Here is a 19,927-nt window from a genome sequence, read left to right as displayed (position 1 = left end):
ATGAAATGGTGTCATCATTTATCGGTATTTATCTGTAAAAGTGTCTGCTATCGAAATTATCAGGGACAATAGTCGATAATGTCACTGATTGATGGATTATAATAAAGTGTTATAATAAAGTGTAGAACAAAGATTTGAGGAAGTCAAACCATATAAGAAATGTCAATTTGCGATGACTTAAAATAATTAATTTAATTATTGTTAAAAATGTGAGGACTTTTTCGAGATAATCAAGGTGATGCCGAGGGAATCCAGAAAAATAGTTTCCATTAATTTCGCGGAGTGGTTTGCAGTGCGTTCCCAAGTTGCCAAGTTGCAGGTCCGATCCAAGGTCCATTCCATTCGCAGTCCCAGATCGAAAACCCTTTGGAGTCTGTTTCTGTTTCGAATCTCTGGAGTGCGCAATTTGCGTCATTTGCTCTTGTCGAAGTTGTTTGTTGGCCCCACTTTTTGTTTTGTTTTGTTTTGTTTTGTTTTTCTGCTGGTTCCCTGATTCCACGGTTTTTTTTTGTTTTGTTTGTTTCGCGTTTGCAGTTTCCACTGAATTAAATCCGAGTCGTCGATCTGCCAGGCCAACCAGCTACACAAAGAGAAATTCTTGGAGAGTTTTTAGATAAGATAAGTTCTTAGAGAGGTTCATCCGAATTTATCTTATTTGGGCCATGCAATTATTAATGGTTTTAGGATGGGATAAAGCTTTTAATTTGGTGATAATAATAATAAATACTACCTTATTATTATTAATATTAAATAAATAAATATTAAATAAATATAAATATAGGAAATCTGAAAGAAATGAAAAAAGGGGCTTTACAAAATTTCCTTTGAATATAAAAAACCGTTTTCAATTCTTGAAAAATGCAATATATTTTTTTTAAATTCTTTTGTACAAATCTAGGAGTACTCAAGTGTTTACAGCTTAAAGACTAACCTTTTCTTTTCCAAACTTACTTAAATATTAAAAACTCGCGTATTACAAACTCTACAAAATATTAATAGAGTTTGTAATAAAAAGAATATTTTTTCCTGTGGACTGGAGCTTGCGTGCCAGCATATTTGTCATTCCTGTGAGTGCAGGTAGTTCTCCGGCCCCCCCTTTTGCCCCGCCCCCCGTTTTTGGAGCCCCTTAAAGGTTATGTAGTTGTGTCGCATGTCCCCGAGCGATGGCACCCGAAACACACGCGCCACCAGCAACATGCAACATGCAACATGTGGGTTGGGCTTTGATTTACACTCGACTGCCGGATCGCCGTTTACAGATCCTCTTGCTTCTAAAGAAAAAAACCGAATTGGCTTGGCGATAACCAGAATTTCCTGGTTTTCCGAGTAGCCGTAATCACCCAAAACAAACCAAAAATATTTGCTTTATTCGATTCCAGTTAATTGCAGCTGCAGTAAATTAATGGCGAGCAAACTGACACTTGGAAAATAGAATTATACAAAATCAGATACAGTCAACAAAACATTTCCCAGCTGCCAGTGATGTTATCTCAGATCCACAAGCGGAAAACTGTTGTTTGTATTCCGAAATAGTTCTTTATCTCTTGTTTCTTAAATTGTTATTATAGTGAAGTGTATAGGACTTAATTACATTTTTATTGAATATAAATGAACTGAATCGGCACATGTCTAGATATAAAGTGCAATAAAATAGTACCAAAAATAGATGTTCCGAACTTTTCCACGGCGTTTCAGTAAATTGCTGCGGCAATAAAAAAAATTAGCAAATATCTGAAGGTCTATTCGCAATTCATTACCGAATCTCTCAGTACAGTGAGGCCTCCGAAGACGCTCCCTAAATGCCGGCATGTTGCGGCAATTGGCTGATAAGGCGAAACAAGAGCACTTGTACAAGGCAATAGATATCGCCTTCTGATATCAGATGGCCACAGTGGAGATAACCGAGGAGCAGATAAAGAAATTGGATAGGTCTCATTTGATCGAAGGGAGGGGAAATCGGGGCTGAAATGCGATTATGGCTGCACTGAAAACTCAGTCTGCATATCATATTATTTGTTTTGTATAAAAAATTGTAAGCTAGCAAAAAAAATATCTAAATCTTTACAAACAAATTACTTTCTACTAGTGTTATTTTTTTTTTATCAAAAAATCAAACAAAGATTTTTTGGTCAATTATTTATATGCTCATTTATTTCTAAGAAAAAGTTTTAAAAAGTGTTTTTTGTTTAAAATAATTGCCTGATTACTTAATATGTGTTTGCTATAAATATTTTAACAGTTTGACTGATATTATTTTATTTGCATTTTTCTAATTTTCATAGCCTTTCCATCCTTATAATATCTAATTATAATAAGTTCTATTACTTTCGAATTCAATTTGTTATTTCCTTATTTCCATTTTAAATCAGGTTGTAAGATTTTCAGTTAAGGAACTTCAACCTCAAATTATTCCATACACTTTTTTTTTTGTATTTTTCCGCCAGTGTTTGCGATAATAGAACACTTAATTTTCCAGCCAACTGGCGTTGCAGACCCCTTTCCATTTTTCCATACCTTGGCTCATTCCGTATGTATCTTTGTATCTTTGCATCTTTGCATCTTGGCGGCTTTTCCGCTCCACTCGAATCCAATTCCTATGACGGGCTATGAGTCTTGGGGATTCGGACTCGGTCTCGGATTCGGATTCGGATTGGAACTGAGTATCCGCAGCTGCCTGCTTATCGGTCGAAGCCATCAGTGTGACTCCATAAAACACTTAGTATGCCCCCATCCAATTGGGGGCGTGGCTGGCAAAAGGGGGCGGGGCAGTCAAGTGGTCAATTAATAGCGCACAAATATTGTGACAGCCGCGTTCGTCATAAAGCCAAGCTCTAGGGAGCCCCAAACTCCCAAGGGAGGGAATGTACATATACATATACATATATATATACATTATATATATATAAATATATTTAACAGTATGTCGCAGGGCGGCAAAGATGGAGAGCTACCGATTAGAGACGCCGGCAATTTGCATTATGCAAATCAAATGCCAGCGGCAATTTGCCGCCGCAATTAGTCGCCTTGTCAGAGGATCGGCGACAAGGAGTCCGACTTCGTTTTTTGAACTAAAGACTCCTACACTGAGGAAAAAACATAGTCACATAGTAGATACTCGTATATTTAATACTTCAAGTGCTACTACAAGTTAAAAATCCTTATATTTAGGGGACTTTATGAATTTGTTTGAATTATTTTGTATGCAGTGCCATCAATTAATAAATTTAGTTTTGGTTGAATTTTGTTTTTGTAAGCGAAATTATATATTTTTAGTTACAAACTAAGAAAATTTTGTAAACTTAGTAGATCCGTACAAACCGAGTATTACCAAGTTTATTACAAACAAGAAAGTATTTATTTTTAGTTGTTGTGTATATTAAACTTTGGATTCTGGTGGCTGCATTGTTATATAAAAATTGTTAACAAATGTTATAAAGTAAATACAATGTAAAAGAAAAAATCTATTAAATATGTTATTAGTGGTTTTCCTAATTTTTTAAATACAGCAAGGTTTAGAATATCTTGAAACCTATTTTGATAATTCGATAATTTCTTCTTAAATCTTCTAAAAATTCCATATCTTGTTTTCTAAAATAGATTTTGAAGCTTTAAACATTCTTCGTCGTTTTAAAATGCCCTTGAGCTTTTGATCTGTTTTTTTTATATTTTTTTTTGAGTGTACAAAAGGAATGGGCATAGAGTAAGGGTTTTTAGGACGCTTTTTTGCCGGTTGAAGCTTGTCGCCGGGGTTTTGGCTTTGCATGTTTCAATCAGCGTCATTATTCCATCAGGTTGTCGTTGCATTTTGCCGCCTGATTAATGTGGCGATTAGGTGGAGGGATCCCGAGTGTCCAGGATTAGGGATAGTTCTCCACCGGATTCGCTTGGCCACTCCCCACCCAGAAATCCCCCCTCTCTATTTGAAATATATATATATAGATATATACACACGATCGTTTCAGCGGCGATCGCTTCGGTTTTTTCGGCTTCGTTTGCGGCAGCAATCGTTTGTTGTTGTTGTTGTTGTTATTGTTGTTATTGTTGTTGTGGTTGGGTTGTTGGCTTTCTGGTTGTTGGCTGGCTGGCTGCCTGCTTGGTTGTTTTGGCGCTTTGTGGAGCTTTGCTTGCTGCCGCTGTAACGGCGATGCCTCAGTTGCCCGAGTGCCGTTCCAAAGTCAACAAGCGACCGATCGCCGCTCCGCTCCGATTCATTCCGTTCCGATACGATACGATACGATACCATACCATATACTCTAACGATCCCAGTAAAAAATAATAAAAAAGCAGAAAACAGAAAAACAACCAAACCTTGTGAAAACAATTTTATTTTTTTTTTCTGTTCGTTTCTATTTACTTTTCCGTGGCAGTGTTTCGGTTTTTTTACTCTACTTTTTTTTTTACTTTTCCGCGGAGGTGGAGGATTCCCAGTGATCAGTGAGTGGGTTTTGTGTACAGCAGGTTTATCCATCTAACAGACACTTCAATTATATATATCTAAAATATATATATATACAGTAGAATCCGCTTATAGCGACTTTCAAGGGACCGACGATTTTTCGTCGTTATACCCGGAAGACGCTCTAAGCAGAAGGATTTAAGTGTAAAAGTCTGTCTGGGGACCAATCAAGCCATCGAGTTTTCGTCGCAATACCCGGACGGACACTATAAGCGGAGTCGTTATAACAGGATTCTACTGTATATAGTTTATAAACTGACCCTAGGGGCCCGACCACCGAGCACTCTTTTGCAGACAGGCAACTTCCATAAAGAGCAGCATAAAGTTGCAGTGGCAGTTGCCTCGCGGCATTTATGGTCCTCGTACAGTGGACACCGGACGGTGGACGGTGGACAGCTGGCATGCCTGCACAGTGAAGCCTGCGCGGCGCCGACAAAGGCATTAATCAGAAGTCGATAAACTTTGACATGCAAGCGGCAGCCAAATGAAGCGATCTTCATAAATCAAAGTGCAGCCAAGAGAGCAACCAAAAAGAAAATAAAATAAATGAAAATGGCTAGGAAAATATATGGGAAAAATGAAGAAAGAAAAAAAAGGGGAGGCCTACTAACTTGGCCACTCATTTGATTTATGGCCACTGCGGCGGACCGCCAACAAGTTAATTGAAAACGAGGCGTGACAGTGAAATTTGCCACCGCACGCCAACGTCCAAATATATATATATATATAGATAGATATATATATATATATATATATATATATAGGTAGCAAAAGATGCCCCGACGATCTGAAGTGGAAACGGGGATCCAAGTCCAAGCACTTTTCCAAATGTGCCACTAAACTGACAGATTTGGCCATAATAAAAAATTTAAAAGCCAAATACAAACGGCGCGGAGTGTGGTGTGTGGAGTGTGTAGTGTGGAGTCTGGAAAATAAGTTGCCAACTTTAATTTATTGTGACATAACGGTATAATCTGACATAAATTATTGATAAGACGAGCGCCCATAAAAGTACAAGACAGTTGGCTTGAGCAATACAACACAAACACGCAACGAACGAATGGAGAAGGGGGGAAAAACCGAAGGGGGGGGAAACTAAAGAGGGGAAAACCAAAGAGGGGAAGGGGGTGAAAAGCTGGTGGTTTGGAAAAGCTGGAAAACTAAAGCGAACGAAAAACGATCGGGTGGCGGGAAAGTGGAGAAGTGGGAGGGGGAAAGTGGAGAGAGAGGGGAAATTGGGGAAGAGGGAAAATGGGAAGGGGAAATTGGGGAAGGGGAAGGGGGAGGGGCCACGCAAACAAGACGAACTGGGTTTGCACTATTGCCTGCACTCGGTATCGAATGATATATGAAACGATTGTTGTTGTTCATTTGACCATCGGACACCTTACTTAATTACAATTATTAAGCAATTGGTTATTGTTAATATATATACATATACCATTGATCATTGAACACCTTATTTAATTACAATTATTCAACAATTGGTTACTGATTGTTGGTAATGAATAAGATAGTTCTTGTTTTTTTCCAGCTTTACTAATTAATAAGTTTTTCTATAAACTTGGAATTTAAAAAAGTTTAAAAGGAAGAAAGTAGTTTTACTGATCTTTAAAAATTCCTTAAAAATATTATTCTTCTTATTTAGCTAGATATTTTTTTCGAAGTGTTATAGACAAGTTAAAAAATTTGTTAAGGAGTTGAGTAAATATATATAACATTTTCGAAGTCACATCTTCCTGGAACTAAAAATAAGCTTTTTTATTTATTCATAGTCAGTAACAATTTAATTGCCCAACTACCTAACATGCTAGTGAATAACTAGTAAAAATTAATTCCAACTTGGTGAATTATTTTCAAGTTCTTTAAAGTGATTTCACACAAATGTAAGATGATATTTTCGTGGTCACCACATTTTTTTTTTTTGCCCAGTCTGCTCAATTATGTCCTACTTATTTTCACGCAATTTATTGGGCCAGATGATCTAGAGGCCTGGCCATTAAATTGTACTACCCATTTCGGATTTATGGTCAGGGTATAACAACGGTCGAAAGCAAAGCAACAACAACAACAACAACAGCAAGGAGAACAACAACAACGAGAACAAAAACAAAAACAACAACGAGAAATGAACGCCAGAGCCACTTATAAATCATTTGGCTAACAACAACTGGTCGGCGAGTTGCAATTGGAGTTGGCTGCAGTTGTATCCGTATCTGTATCTGTATCTGTATCTGTATCTGTACCTGTAGAGTATCTGTATCTGGGAGTCGGAGTTTGCTCGCCGTTTGCCGCGCGGCAAAAGTATCTTTTGGATCTATTATTTAACTTTTATGTGCGCATAAATGCGGCGATATGATGCCGATGACGACTTGAAAACTGGCTAAGGAGCTCGAGCCAGTTTTTAACTCCCCCTTTTAGTCCCCCCCCTTACCCCCTCCCCCTTTTGCTTTATTTGCCATCCGGCGGGTTTCAATTTTCCGTTTTGAAGGCAACAAAAAATTGAAGAAAAAAATGAGGGAAAAAAACGAGGAAAAAATCATGTTAATTAACTAGAAACTTTTATCAGCTCTGCGATTAAGCGAATGCCACTTCTAACGCCCCAACCACAGATCTTTCTTTTTATTCATTTTTCTCTCTCAACTTTTTTATCCATTTGGATATGCCGTATATGCCACATATCGATATCCATATCCCCCACTCCAGTTCCAACTTCGGCCAATCCATTGATCCATTCAGATAAGTGCCGACACACAACAAATTGTGGTCCATAAATTTCTGAGTTGCGAGTGTCCAAAGAAGCCACGCGGCGATTAGATTCGCTTGGGCGTGGAGATCGTGTGACGGAATTCAATATTCCATATTCCATATTGATACCGGTCAAGTCGGTCTGGAGAAAAGATTGGCCAGATTAATCTAATTGGGCGAACTTATAAGATAGCACATGCAATATTGATAATGGTCACGTCATCTGAAAAAAGATTGCTGTGTTTATAAATTTATGTTGGGAAATTGGACAGAAGAAATATCATTTAAAAATATATAGATATAAATTTATTTATAAGTTTTTGTAAGGGAATCAACATATATTATCTGATTTATTAATATAGCTTTAAATGATTGATTTCTTTTTGCTCTTCAAACTTTTGTGTTACAAAATATTTATAAAGGTTTTGTCACCCTAAAAAGAGGATGGCCATTAATTAAAACTCAAATTGGAAACTGTAAATGTTTGGGCGTCTGTGGATTATTTTTAATGGCTGATCAATTAAAGTAATCTCTTGTGGTCCATAAATTAAGGCCTGTCCAAAAAAAGTCATGAAAAGATAAGCGTGAGTTGAGGTCTTTGGGTGGCGGAGTTTAATATATTCAATATTGATATTGAAAGTGTCAACCGAAAAAGATTAGATTGATTTATATAAAAGCGAATGAATGAGTGTTGCGAATGGTTTTCGTTATGAAAGGTGGATAATAATCGGTATTACCTTGTTGTTTGTTTATAACAAATTTCTTTTTGAATTGTGTTTGTTAAGAATAACTTTTGTTTTTGATTTGAAAATCAAAGTATAATAAAATGTATCCAAAGTTAACTTTTACATAAATAATACATTTAATACATTTCCTTGCATTAAAGTTTATATAAATTTTGTATATAATGCCTAAAAAAATAAGAAAAGACTTTTAATATTTTTACAAATTTTTTATTCTTCATGTTGCTTTTACAAAACAACGAGAAATGCTTTATAAACTTAGCTCTCGTTTCTATAAAGTATTTAATATACCTTAAGCTCTAATTATTATTTTTACTAATAGTATATTTTATCTATTTGCAGGTATGTTAAAACACTCGCTTAGCTAAAGTATATATTCTCGGTCGGAGTAGAAAAGCGGAACGCGAAACGAAAGACTTAGGCAAAGAACTCGCTGCCCGCGGAGGTGGACGGAGGACCAGGAGGAGCGGCTGAGGGAGCGGGCGGGGGACCGGAAGCGGGATCGAGTGGGTCAGGAGTGGGTGGCAATCGCCTGGCTGAGATGGCCCTCTTTCCATCCTCCTCGCGACCGCGGACGCTGATGGAGCAGCTCTTGGCCCGCAAAATCGAGGCGGCCGCCGCCGCTGCAGGCGGTGCTCCCTCTTCCTCTTCCACTCCCTCTACCGCTGCCGGCCACGCCCCCTCGCCATCGCCCTCACCCTCGCCCGCATCTCCGCCCGCTTCCGGTTCAGCCACGCCCTCGCCCACGGGGGGTGGATTGCCCCTCCCCTGACCTTGGGCCTCAACCTTGGCCTGGGAATGGGAATGGGCGGCCTGGGAATGGGCGTGGTTAGCCGCCTGCGACGCACCGACTCCCTGGACTCCACCAGCAGCTTGGGCTCCTTGGCCTTCGGCGAGGACGTCTGCCGCTGCGACGACTGCCTCCTGGGCATCGTCGATCTCTACGTGATCAGTGCCGCCGAGGCGGCCAAGAAGAAGGTGAGCGATCTGGCTTTGGCTCTGCTTTTCAAATCCCCATTGCAATATTTAAGGGGTTAAATATCACCAGGGGTTAAATAAAAAATATAAAATATACCACTAAGTTATCATAAGAAAGAAAAGGCGAATAACCTAAAGATCTTTGGTCTTTAAATCTCTATTGCAATTAAATTATTATAAGAAAGCAAAGACAATGCAGAAGGCGAACCCTTATTATAGGATTATTATACAATATTATTATATTATTATACTATACAATCTGCAACTAAGTTATCATGAGGAAGAGCAGACCAATAGGCTGTAGTTGTTTAAGTCCTTATTGGAATTCAGGGTACTACTCTGGAAAACCATATTTTCCAAACCAAAAATGTTGTATCCCCACGATCGTTTCTAAGCTTTCTATATGTCTTTATAAAAAGCTTTTGCCGTGGAGTTTGTCTACGCTACAACGAAGCTTCGCATTGGGGTTTGGGTTTCGATCAGAGGTGTAAAAATATACACTCTTCAAAAACCAATTTAAAAAAAACCTGAAAATGAATTTCAATTAAAAAATAGTTTTTAATTGAACAAAACTTTATTATTTTCAGACGCTTTTAGTCAATCATTGTTTTGCTTAACTAAATTTTAAATTAATTTTAGAATGATTGATATTAGTACTATTATTTAACAAGCAACCTTTAAATGGTTTAGTTAGCAAACACTTTTTAAAAAATATTTACTAAAAATGATTGTAAACGGCTGTTTTTTTAACAAAAATGGTTAAAAACCTGTTGCAATGTGGCCAGGTAATTGCCAAAACCACATCTCTGACTTGGACTGTTGGACCGGTCCGTCCGGAAAGCTTCCATCCCATTGACGTCACAGCATCTGTGATAGTGATGGAGAGATAGAGACAGAGAGGTAAAGAGAGGAAGAGAGAGATAGAGTGAGAGAGAGAGGGGGGCAAAGAGAAGCCGCTCATGCGTAAAGCGTGGATCGTGTGAAAATGAGATCGTTCAACTGATAAGCGAATTTCGATGGGGAGGCGGGGGAAGTGGGCGGAACCTTGGGATTTCGGAAGAGATCGATCTTACCAGATTCTTCTGCCCCGGAAGCCAAGAAAAAAATATAAGAAAAAAGATACTTTGCAGAGGAATCCCTTTTTTGGTCAACCAATTTGTAAATAATTGTCGTATTTAATCAGAGGAAACTTTCTCCTGGAGAAAGTGATTTGTGACTCATATTTAATAAGGATCTTGTTGGCGATCTTCAAAGAGATTTTTTTTCCCCCCAGCTCTTTCCGCATCTTCTGCTCTTCTCGATTTTATTTATTTACATTAAAGCTCATGTTTGCCGATTTACAAAGCCAACTTCCCATGCTCCCACAAATAAACAATGATGTGCAATTATTCGAATAACAATGACCAGACATTATAGTGTAAAACACAATATTTGATTGTGTTTATAAAAAAAAAACGAAGTATACAAATTTAGCACACATATTATATTATATTAGGTATATTTATTTGTGTGATCCTTAAAAAGCAAACCACGTACTAGGCTTTGCTTATCTGCGAAATATCAAGGAGGTTTGACCATATCGTAACGGCATTTTCCATAGATGTAGGATCATATTATCATTGACGTCACGGACCGACGGCCTTGGCTTCGATCATTTAACAACGTCATCGCGGGTGAGTCTAGGCCAACTAATGAGCTTTGTTCCCCGGCTTTCGACCCCCCTCACCCTCCCCCTCCTACACCTAAAACCTCCACCTCCACCTCCTCTCTCCCAGGTGATAATTCTCTGTCTAGCTACACTGGGGAAAAAACACACAAATAGTGCAACGTCTAACTATAAATTAAAACTTCAAACTATAGGTAAATAATTAAATAAAACGTATTTTCCTTGGACAGACATGGTTATTAAATTAAACATATCTTTATAAAACATAAAAACATATAAGAATAAGAATTAAATAAGAATGCATTGTTCTTGTAATTGAACAATCTTATTTTGCAGTTTAAATAGTTGGTGGAAAATTGCCTAAGTAAAAATGTCAATAAAAGAATCATTTAAAAAAGGAATCATTAGGCAAGGGTGAGATATTGACCCCGATTTTTGTTACTTTGGCTCTAAGGATATAACTGCTGTAAAAAAAAAAAAAAAAAACATTTTATTTTTTTGTGGTCTGTATTTTTTGTGTGTTAAAAAATCGGAGGCATTTTGTGACTTGAAATATCTGTCGATTTTTTTGGAGTGTACCTCCCCTAATCCTCCCACTCTGCGTTATCAGCCTGTGCTCTCCGATTTTGATTGGATTTCGATGGGATTTTGGTAGGACACCCGAAACGGAAAGCTGATGTTGCTGTTGCTCCCGTGTTGTTGTTGCTGTTGCTGCTGCTGCTGCTGCTGCTTCTGTGTTGCTGCTGCTGCTGTTGCTGTTGCTGCTGCTGCTGCTGCTGCTCATCGCCGGCGGAGCTCTCGGCGAGTTCGATTCGGTTTGGCTCGTTTGGGTTCCGTTTTTTTAGAGCAGAGTCGACCAGTTGAGCTTTTGCTGCGATCGCGTGCGGCTGGCTCGGGGTTTCGTCTCTGGGTTTTGTTTTCTGTCATCGCTGTTGCTATTGGTAGTGCTATTGCCCGTATCGCCGACTTTCCGCGTGTGCTTCCACATATCTCTCGCCGCCCATATATATATATATATACTTACATATATACCCATATATATCTATATGTATTTGTGTTTTCACCGAGGCTCTGAGCGACCCTCTCCGTTTTGCCAAGCCAATGCCAGAAACCGCGTCAAACGGCCCACCGAAAAAACAAAAATCCAAAACAAAAAAAAAACATACACAAATTAAAACAATAATAAAAAGCCGCACAAAAACCAGCAGCAATATTATTAACCAGCGTCGCATTCCGAAAATATTATCATTTTTTTTTACCAGTTTTTTAATACATTTATTTTGATTTTGATTGGCCGCGTGCGTGTGGTTTTCGGTTTTATTTTCACTTCACTTTGAGTTCAACGAAAAGCGGCAGGAAGAAAGCTGGGAAAATTCCACGAAAATTATAATTGTTCTTAATTAAGAGTTAATTGATAGTATTTGTTTAAGGGCTTTGAAAGGCTTAGAAAACATTCTTTACGAATGCCAATTTAATCATTTCTATTCCTGTTTTGTTTATGGCAAATCCTTAATTTCATAATAATCTTGTGTGTGTGTTTATAAAATACATTTTATAGTATAAAAAACTCAAAGAAAGATAACACAAGCGATTGCAAAAATAAGTATAATCAATCTTAATTAAATGTTAAATGCTATATTGCGTGTTCTTTATCAGAGAAGCATTTAAAAATGATAAAAGTTAATTTCTAAGGAAATTGGTTTTGGGATTATTATCAAAAAACTAAAAATAAAGTGCAGCTAACATTTCGTAAAAATTAAAAATAAAGTTCACAATTTGTTCAATTAGAGTATGTCGCAATATTTTCAAATCAATTAAGGATAAATGCAACAATTTATTGAATAAATACAAACACAAATTTAATTAACAAATTTAAACGTTCTCCGGCACTTTCATTTTAATTGAAACGAATTACTTGTGCCTGAGTGTGATCTTTTTTTCCAGTGAGTTATATGTTTTTTTTGCAAGTTAATTAAAAATTTCAAATGAATTAAGTGGCAAGTTTGGGGGATCTGCAATGTGTTGCCGCGGTTTTTGTTGATGTTGCTGCTGTTTCGTGTTGCCGCTGTCATTGTAAAGTGTGTTAATTGGAGCACGCGCCAAAGCTCCAAGCGCAAGAGAGAGATGGCGAGCGTCAGAGAGAAAGAGAGTGGGGAGAGTGAGGGGAAAGAGAGTGCTGATGGAGAGAGGGGTAGTGAGAGGGGAGAGAGTAGAACTCTTATACTAGATGACTGAAATAGCGAACTGACTTTTGCACCGAAAATGCGAGTGTACTCAGGTTTATGTAAACATTTACACACTATATAAACGACGACGTCAATGAGAACGCCCCTTCCAGACACCCCGCCCAAATAAACCGTGTCTCGAGATTCAATAGCTACGCAATTTGGTGGCACCACCCACAACACACACAACACACACAAAAAACACCCAACAATAAACACCCAACACCCAAATTCAACACCCCCTGTGTCCAAATTCAAAGCGAATTATATAATTAAAGAGCAGCACCTTCAGAAATCGCGTTCATTTGCGTACGAACAGCGGATTCGGCAATTGAAGCTCATTAAGTTGCCGAAAATGGAACTAAATCACCAATCCCCCCACTATCCCCCTCCCCTTTCCCCCTAATAACATCCGCCCAACCACCCACATTCGCACATTCGCAGTCACACTTGCGTTTTGAGGCCCAAAACCGTATATCCGAATCCAAAACCGATTCCCAAAATCAAAACCAAAATCCATTCTGTGCGTCAATGGCACACCGAAAAAATAGGTGATCAATTTGGGTGGCCATTATCAGTACCCGTTTTTTATAGAAGCAATAATTGGATTCACTCGTGTACTGAATTAACCCATGAGTGCAGTTCTCTAAGTGAAATGTTTACAATTTGTATTTAAATTGTGTATTGAATGTTTGAGTATAATATTTATATACCAATGTTATATTTCAAGCAATTTATAAAAACCTTTTCTGTTTTATTCCCTTAACCATTTTTCAATTATCAGTTCTAACTCCAAAATTACAATGAATAAGTTTTTCAATTTACAGTTATTTAGTTCAGTGCCCAAAGTATTTGAAGAGAAACACAGTCTCACACTCAGAGAAACGCGAAGAGCGAAGGTGGTAGAGAGCGGAGGGGTGGAAGTGGAAGAGGGGGAATGGGGAAGTGGGGGAGGTTGACAGCCAATTGTTTACTTTATTAATTTTAAGCTTTTCGTAGTTAAAAAAGAAATACTGCGAGAAATTGTCGGGTGAATGTGAATGGTGTTCATTTAAGTGTCCATTTTTTTTCGAGAGTGGGTGGCGCTGTTAATTGGAGGCGGAAAAGCGGGTCTTTGGGGAGGTGGGATGGCCAAGTGGGGGTGGCATTACGTACCCCCATTCACACACACACACACACACACACACACACCCAAAAGCCGCGATCCAATGTAAATATATGCAATGTACATAGCGCCATATATCGACTCGTTATCGTAGACGTCGGTTTTTCTGTGTTTTTGTTGCTTTTTTTGCCCATTACTATGGCCATATAGTGTTGTCATTGTTGTTGTTGTTGTTGTTGTTGTTGTAGTTGTAGTTGTTGTTGCTGCTGTTTACGGCATCGAAGATTGTACAATTGTTTTTATTAGATAACAAGCAAATTTGTATTTAAGGACGGATCGCAATCCGCGACCAAGCCCAGCTAAATGGAAATACGCGGGAGAGATATAGAAAAAGAATAAATGGTTGTCGAATAACTATAAAATATAAAAATAAGGAATCTCAAAATCAAAGGTTTCAATCCTAAGAAGCTTATCTCTTAAGCTCAATATATTTTGCCTTTTTATAGTTTGCTATTTATATATTCAAGTAGCAAATGGCATTAAATCTTGAAATATCACACATACGTCATGTATGCCGGAGCTATAAATAATTTAATGGAAAGCAAATAAAGAAATCGTGGAATAAAACAGAATTAGATCATGGGAGTATACAAATTATCGGCTTTAAAAAATATACTTTATAAAACAGTCCATCAGTAGGGGTTTTATATTAAAACTTATTATCGAAAAAATGTAAAGACTACAAAGTCAAAGGCTTTGACATATATTTTCCTCTCAAGGGCTTCAATTAAACATTAGTTGGACTTGGATCACCCAAGTATTTAGTTAAACATCACTAAGTAGAGCCCTTAAGTGTAGGATCTTAGTACTCAACTACTTCAAGCCCTTGATAGATAAACATGCACTTTACAGAGATTCTAAACGATCTTAAAGTACAAGAAAGTTTAAAACTATTTCTTTTTGGATCTTATAAAATTGTTTATTCTGAATAAAACAATCCATTCTTAAATTCAAAGATTACTTTTCATTTCACTAATTAATTTTCTTTTAATATATTTCTTTCTTTGAAAAAAAGATTAATATTATTTCTCTAAAGGGATTATAATCTTTTTAGGTTGAACCCAGGTTTCTGTTACTCCTATATTTAACACTGAATGTTCTGGAAGAGTATAAATACTCACTCGAATACCCGAAGCCCTTGTCCCAGTTGCATACACTCAGTATTGAAGCCCTTGCAATTGCAACCCCTGACTTGAGCTGGAATTAGATAAGCCGAATATATAGTAGCCGATCGCTAAGTAGTTGCCCAAGTGCGAAGATCTATTGTTGATATGGGGAGCACCAGAGTTCTTCAGAGAGACAACGTTCTTGATGTTGCTGCCGTTCATGTTGCTCGTGTTGTTCGTGTTGCTCGTGTTGCTGTTGCTATTGTTGCTCCTTTGCTTTTGTTGTTGCTTCGTTATCGCCTCGCGACGACGGCGTCAACATTTGCAAATGACGTCAAATGTTATAAAGAAATTTCAGACCGTATATGTATGTATATAGGTGTGTGTACATATATATGAGATATATACCTACATTGTATGTACATTTGCTTGTATATATGTTTATTATTTGGTGTTTGTTGCTGCTGCTGTGCACTGGCGTAACTGGATAGCCGCGTCGCTGGCATTTCCATTATTATCATAATGTGCTGTTCGATTTGGGTTTCGGTTTGGTTTTGGGCTTGGGTTTTCGATTCAATTCGATTCAATTCGATTGGATTGGATTGGATTGCCTTGCTCGAAACTGGGCGGTTTCGCCTGTGGTTGCCGATTGCCAGTTGCATGGTGTTGCTAGTTGGTGTTGCTGGTTGCCGGTTGCCAATTGATGTTGCTGGTTGCTGGTTGGCAGCTTCTAAGCTCTCGGATGCCGCAGATGGAGCTGCCAAGATGCCAACACGTCCCAACAATGCCTACTTAGTTTCGTCTCTCCTAACTGATTTTTCTTACTTATTTTTCTCTTTTTTTTCCTTTTTGCGAACTGCGTTACATGGCACATACATGTGTATGTAGTAAATTTAATCAATTTTGATTGATGTGTGCGCATTACAGCAACATCAGCAGCAACAAAAGCCGCGTTTATAAACCCAAAAGCAGTCAAAGGCCAAAAAGCCAGCTGCAACGAACTGATAATACCCTCCTCGAAAAGGGATTTTCTATTCTTTTGTGCGGAAGAAAGGGAAGTTCCTATTTATATTGGAGATTAAATGGGATTTCCTTTAGGAACTCTTTATAATAATCGGCTTCACCGAGGGGATTCTGCAGAAAACTTACTAATGGGGAGTTTTATTCTGTAAATCCCAAAAACAAATTTCTTTTCCGGTTAAACATTCTTTCACATTAACGATGAGTAATCGGTTTTTTACTACTTCCAATGTGTCATATTTAAAGTAGGAAACTGGGAAAATTAAGATATAAAAATAAGCAACCCTTTAAATTTTCTAGTGAATATAAAATATACTTTTACTGCAGCAGTTTTATGGCTGATACTCCTTAGTTATGTTCCTCATTGTCTTACTGAATTTTATTCTTACTTTTTGGAGACCCGAAAAGGGTATTTTGACTGTCATAGGGACCTCTATAAATTATTATGATCACTTGGACTTGGTCGGTTGAACAGGAAGGGGAATTTGTTTTTGTAAGCGAGAGAGCGGTTTTTGAACTTTTTTGGCGCGAACGGGTTCGCAAATGCGCAGAAATCAAAATGCAGCGCCAGCTCTCCAATTCTCCAACTCTCCGACTTCTCCCTCTCCAACTCTTTGGCTTCTCCCTCCAACTCCTTCTTCTTCTTCTCCAACTCAAACTGCATTACACATTAAAAATCAAACTCTATATCTATTGCGGATTTTCGATAACCAATTGCAGAGGTTGTTAAACTTGTAAAGGAAACTTTAATGCACTTCATCGAGTGCCGTGGGCCAGATTCCACATAAGATGTCCGTGTGCGCTCTCAGCCAGCCACAGCCGCAGAATCCGAGTCCCAATCCGAACCAGAATCCAAATCAGAATCCCAATCAAAGTCCAACTCCGAATCAGAATCAGAGTACGCATCCCAATCAGAATCCAAAGCAAAAGAGCTTGGCAACGAGATTACCGGCTTTAGCAACCGGAAACGGAAGTGTGTTGAAGCTAAACGGCAAGGCGAAAGGATCGGTGACCCCGCCCACTCCGCCACCTTCGCCGCAGGTGAGGATCTACGAGGACTTCGACAGGATGAGTGCCAAGGAGGTCTACTACAATGAGGCGGGCAAGAAGGTGACCGTCAAGCTGCTCCACTTTCCCGATGTTCCGCCCGAGGAAATATCGAAACTGAAATTCGCAGACGACGACGATGATGAATCGAATCAGGAGGATGGTCAGGAGGATGGCGACGAGGCGGACGAGGATAGTGATTCCGGGCGGAAACCGCCTGCAACGCCGGAAAGTGAATCCGAATGCCAGAAGGCCGTCCAATCGGAATCCTCCGGCGGAGCGAGCAGTTCCTCCAAGAAGATATTCCGCCGGAAGCTCTCCGGAAACAATATGCAACCGAGGAAGTGCAGCTTGGCCTTCGCACAGGCACATGGAATTCGCCAGCGAGCGGAGAAGAAACTGTCGATGCCAACGATCAGCATTACGGCCAATTCCGGAGGAGATCACGCCAGTGGACATGGACACAACTGCGGTTTGCGACTGGGCCTGGGTCGCAAGCTATCGCAGCAGAGCTCCCTGCCCCTCGGATCGCCACTCGGTTCGCCCACGAATCTCGGTCCACGGCGATCCCATTCGCCGCTCGGCCAGAGCCTGTGTCCTGGTTACATCCAGTACTCGAAGTCCCTGCTGGAGGTTCCCATGCCGAGGGACTATGGTTACGCCAGCAGCGACGACCTCAGCTCCGAGTGGGACTCCGATGTGTCCACCTCGGCCGCCGGTTCCGAGGCAGCGGGATCGGGGTCATCGGGTCAAGGAACTCCCAGCAAGAAGGTAGGATTACAAGCTTGAAGAAGTGACCCTTCCATGGAAGAGGGTTTAAGGTTGAAGGGTTTGTATGCCAGCAAATGGGAAGTGATAAAGAAGAATATAAAGAAGTTTATCTGTGAACCTATTCACAAATATTTCAAATCTATTTATCCTTTTCCCTTAAATATGTATTCCCTTTAATCTAATATATATATTCCCATTATTTGTTTATTTTCATTACACAAAAATATCCATAACTATACATAAGTTGTATAGTTTTATAGATGAAATTGTTTAAACACTCATTCTCTACTTTTAATTTGAAGTAAAACTAGCTTATTTTATTAGAACAAACGAGGTTTTAGGTACCTTCACAAATATATCTTATTGAGTTTATAATGGTTTGATAATGGTCAGATTATTGCTTTAATTGTAAGGCCTTTTAGGCAACATACTCTATTCAAAATGTTTGTCATCTATAAATTGATTCTTTAATAATTACTATAAAAATGTAATAATTTTATCAACAAATTTACTTCTGCAACTAACTATGTACTGTTTTATAATCCCACAACTGAATCGGCAGATCGAGAGCAATCCAATATCCACGTGATTTTTCAGCTGATCGACTGAAACGTGTGTTTGCATTGGCTTTAATGATGACAGCTCAGCTGAAAAATCAGGGCAAGAAAATGGGTCTTAAGTCAGCTGACAGCTGCCCCGAGCGAATTGTTTTATTTCCCATTAACAATAAACAAAAATAATTAATAATTGTTAAATGAGTTGAAAGCAAGCAAAGGCAACTTTTCGGTTACCGAATAATTGAATGAATTGTTTTAATGATTGCATTTTGCGAATTGAAATGTGATTCCGAATATACTTTTTAAACACTCTCGTATATGAAATGTAATATTTAGCTATCCATTTATTTGACAGCCATTTAAAATGACTGATGTGAATTACTATTTGAACTATATTATTTATACATTTTATTAAATAATTTTCCTTTCACATCGAATCCCAATAGAACCCTATTAATTGCATACCCCCTTCTTCTTTTAGAGTTCCGGGTGGCGGAAGATCCGGAACATCGTCCAGTGGACGCCCTTCTTCCAGACGTACAAGAAGCAGCGCTACCCATGGGTCCAGCTGGCCGGACACCAGGGCAACTTCAAGGCGGGTCCCGAGCCCGGCACCGTCCTCAAGAAGCTCTGCCCCAAGGAGGAGGAGTGCTTCCAGATCCTCATGCAGGACCTCCTCCGGCCCTACGTGCCCGTCTACAAGGGCCAGGTGACCAGCGAGGATGGCGAACGTGAGTTCCGGATTGTTAATTCCATCAATTTATAATGCATTTATAGCATTTCCTAAATAATATAAATAAGAATTAAGGGAGTGCTTTTTGTAAAGTATTCTCTCAGTTTTAAAGCCATCTTGCTGGAACAAAATTATACTAAATTATACTAATTTCTAATTACTAATTATATAATTAGATAATCGGATAATGAAAACCAGAACTTAAACTATAACTATTCTTAATGATGTCCGATTTTGGATTGGAATACCTCCAAATATCATTATCAATATCATTTATCAATAAGTAAACCCCCCTAATCCTTGGCATCTTTCAGTGTACCTGCAGCTGCAGGATCTGCTGAGCGACTACGTGCAGCCGTGTGTGATGGACTGCAAGGTGGGCGTGCGCACCTATTTGGAGGAGGAGCTGTCCAAGGCCAAGGAGAAGCCGAAGCTGCGCAAGGACATGTACGACAAGATGATCCAGATCGATGGCCACGCCCCCACCGCCGAGGAGCACGCGGCCAAGGCGGTGACCAAGCCGAGGTACATGGTCTGGCGGGAGACCATCTCCAGCACGGCCACCTTGGGATTCCGCATCGAGGTGGGTTCCCCTTATCTATAAATGTTATATAGATATTCATCCTGTTGGATCAGTTCAAAGATCATCCAATAATATTTCATCAGGCGAGGTTTAATATTCTTTTATCATCACAAATTTTCATTGGTTTCT

The 19,927-nt window shown here is 39.0% G+C and overlaps 1 protein-coding gene across 4 annotated transcripts in view; it reads left to right on the top strand.

Annotated features, from left to right (window-relative positions):
- LOC108095529 (inositol-trisphosphate 3-kinase A) overlaps positions 1-19,927 on the top strand; it is a 32,559-nt gene that overhangs the window by 10,241 nt on the left and 2,391 nt on the right. The window contains exons 1-4 of one of the 4 annotated variants that reach the window (XM_017196652.2): positions 11,442-11,532; positions 16,828-17,925; positions 18,964-19,213; positions 19,530-19,798. In XM_017196652.2, the coding sequence (XP_017052141.1) occupies positions 16,897-17,925; positions 18,964-19,213; positions 19,530-19,798 (1,548 nt within the window). In that variant the 5' untranslated portion in view covers positions 11,442-11,532; positions 16,828-16,896. Of the gene's footprint in view, positions 1-8,289; positions 8,471-11,441; positions 11,533-16,827; positions 17,926-18,963; positions 19,214-19,529; positions 19,799-19,927 lie in introns of those variants that run through there. The other 3 variants (XM_017196651.2, XM_017196653.2, XM_017196654.2) reach the window with 3 other exon arrangements.

The sequence above is a fragment of the Drosophila ficusphila genome, unplaced genomic scaffold, assembly GCF_018152265.1.
Source record: "Drosophila ficusphila isolate 14025-0441.05 unplaced genomic scaffold, ASM1815226v1 contig_198, whole genome shotgun sequence".
Lineage (NCBI taxonomy): Eukaryota > Metazoa > Arthropoda > Insecta > Diptera > Drosophilidae > Drosophila > Drosophila ficusphila.
Note: the sequence above shows the minus strand (reverse complement) of the source record. Positions and strands in the feature narration are given on the sequence as shown.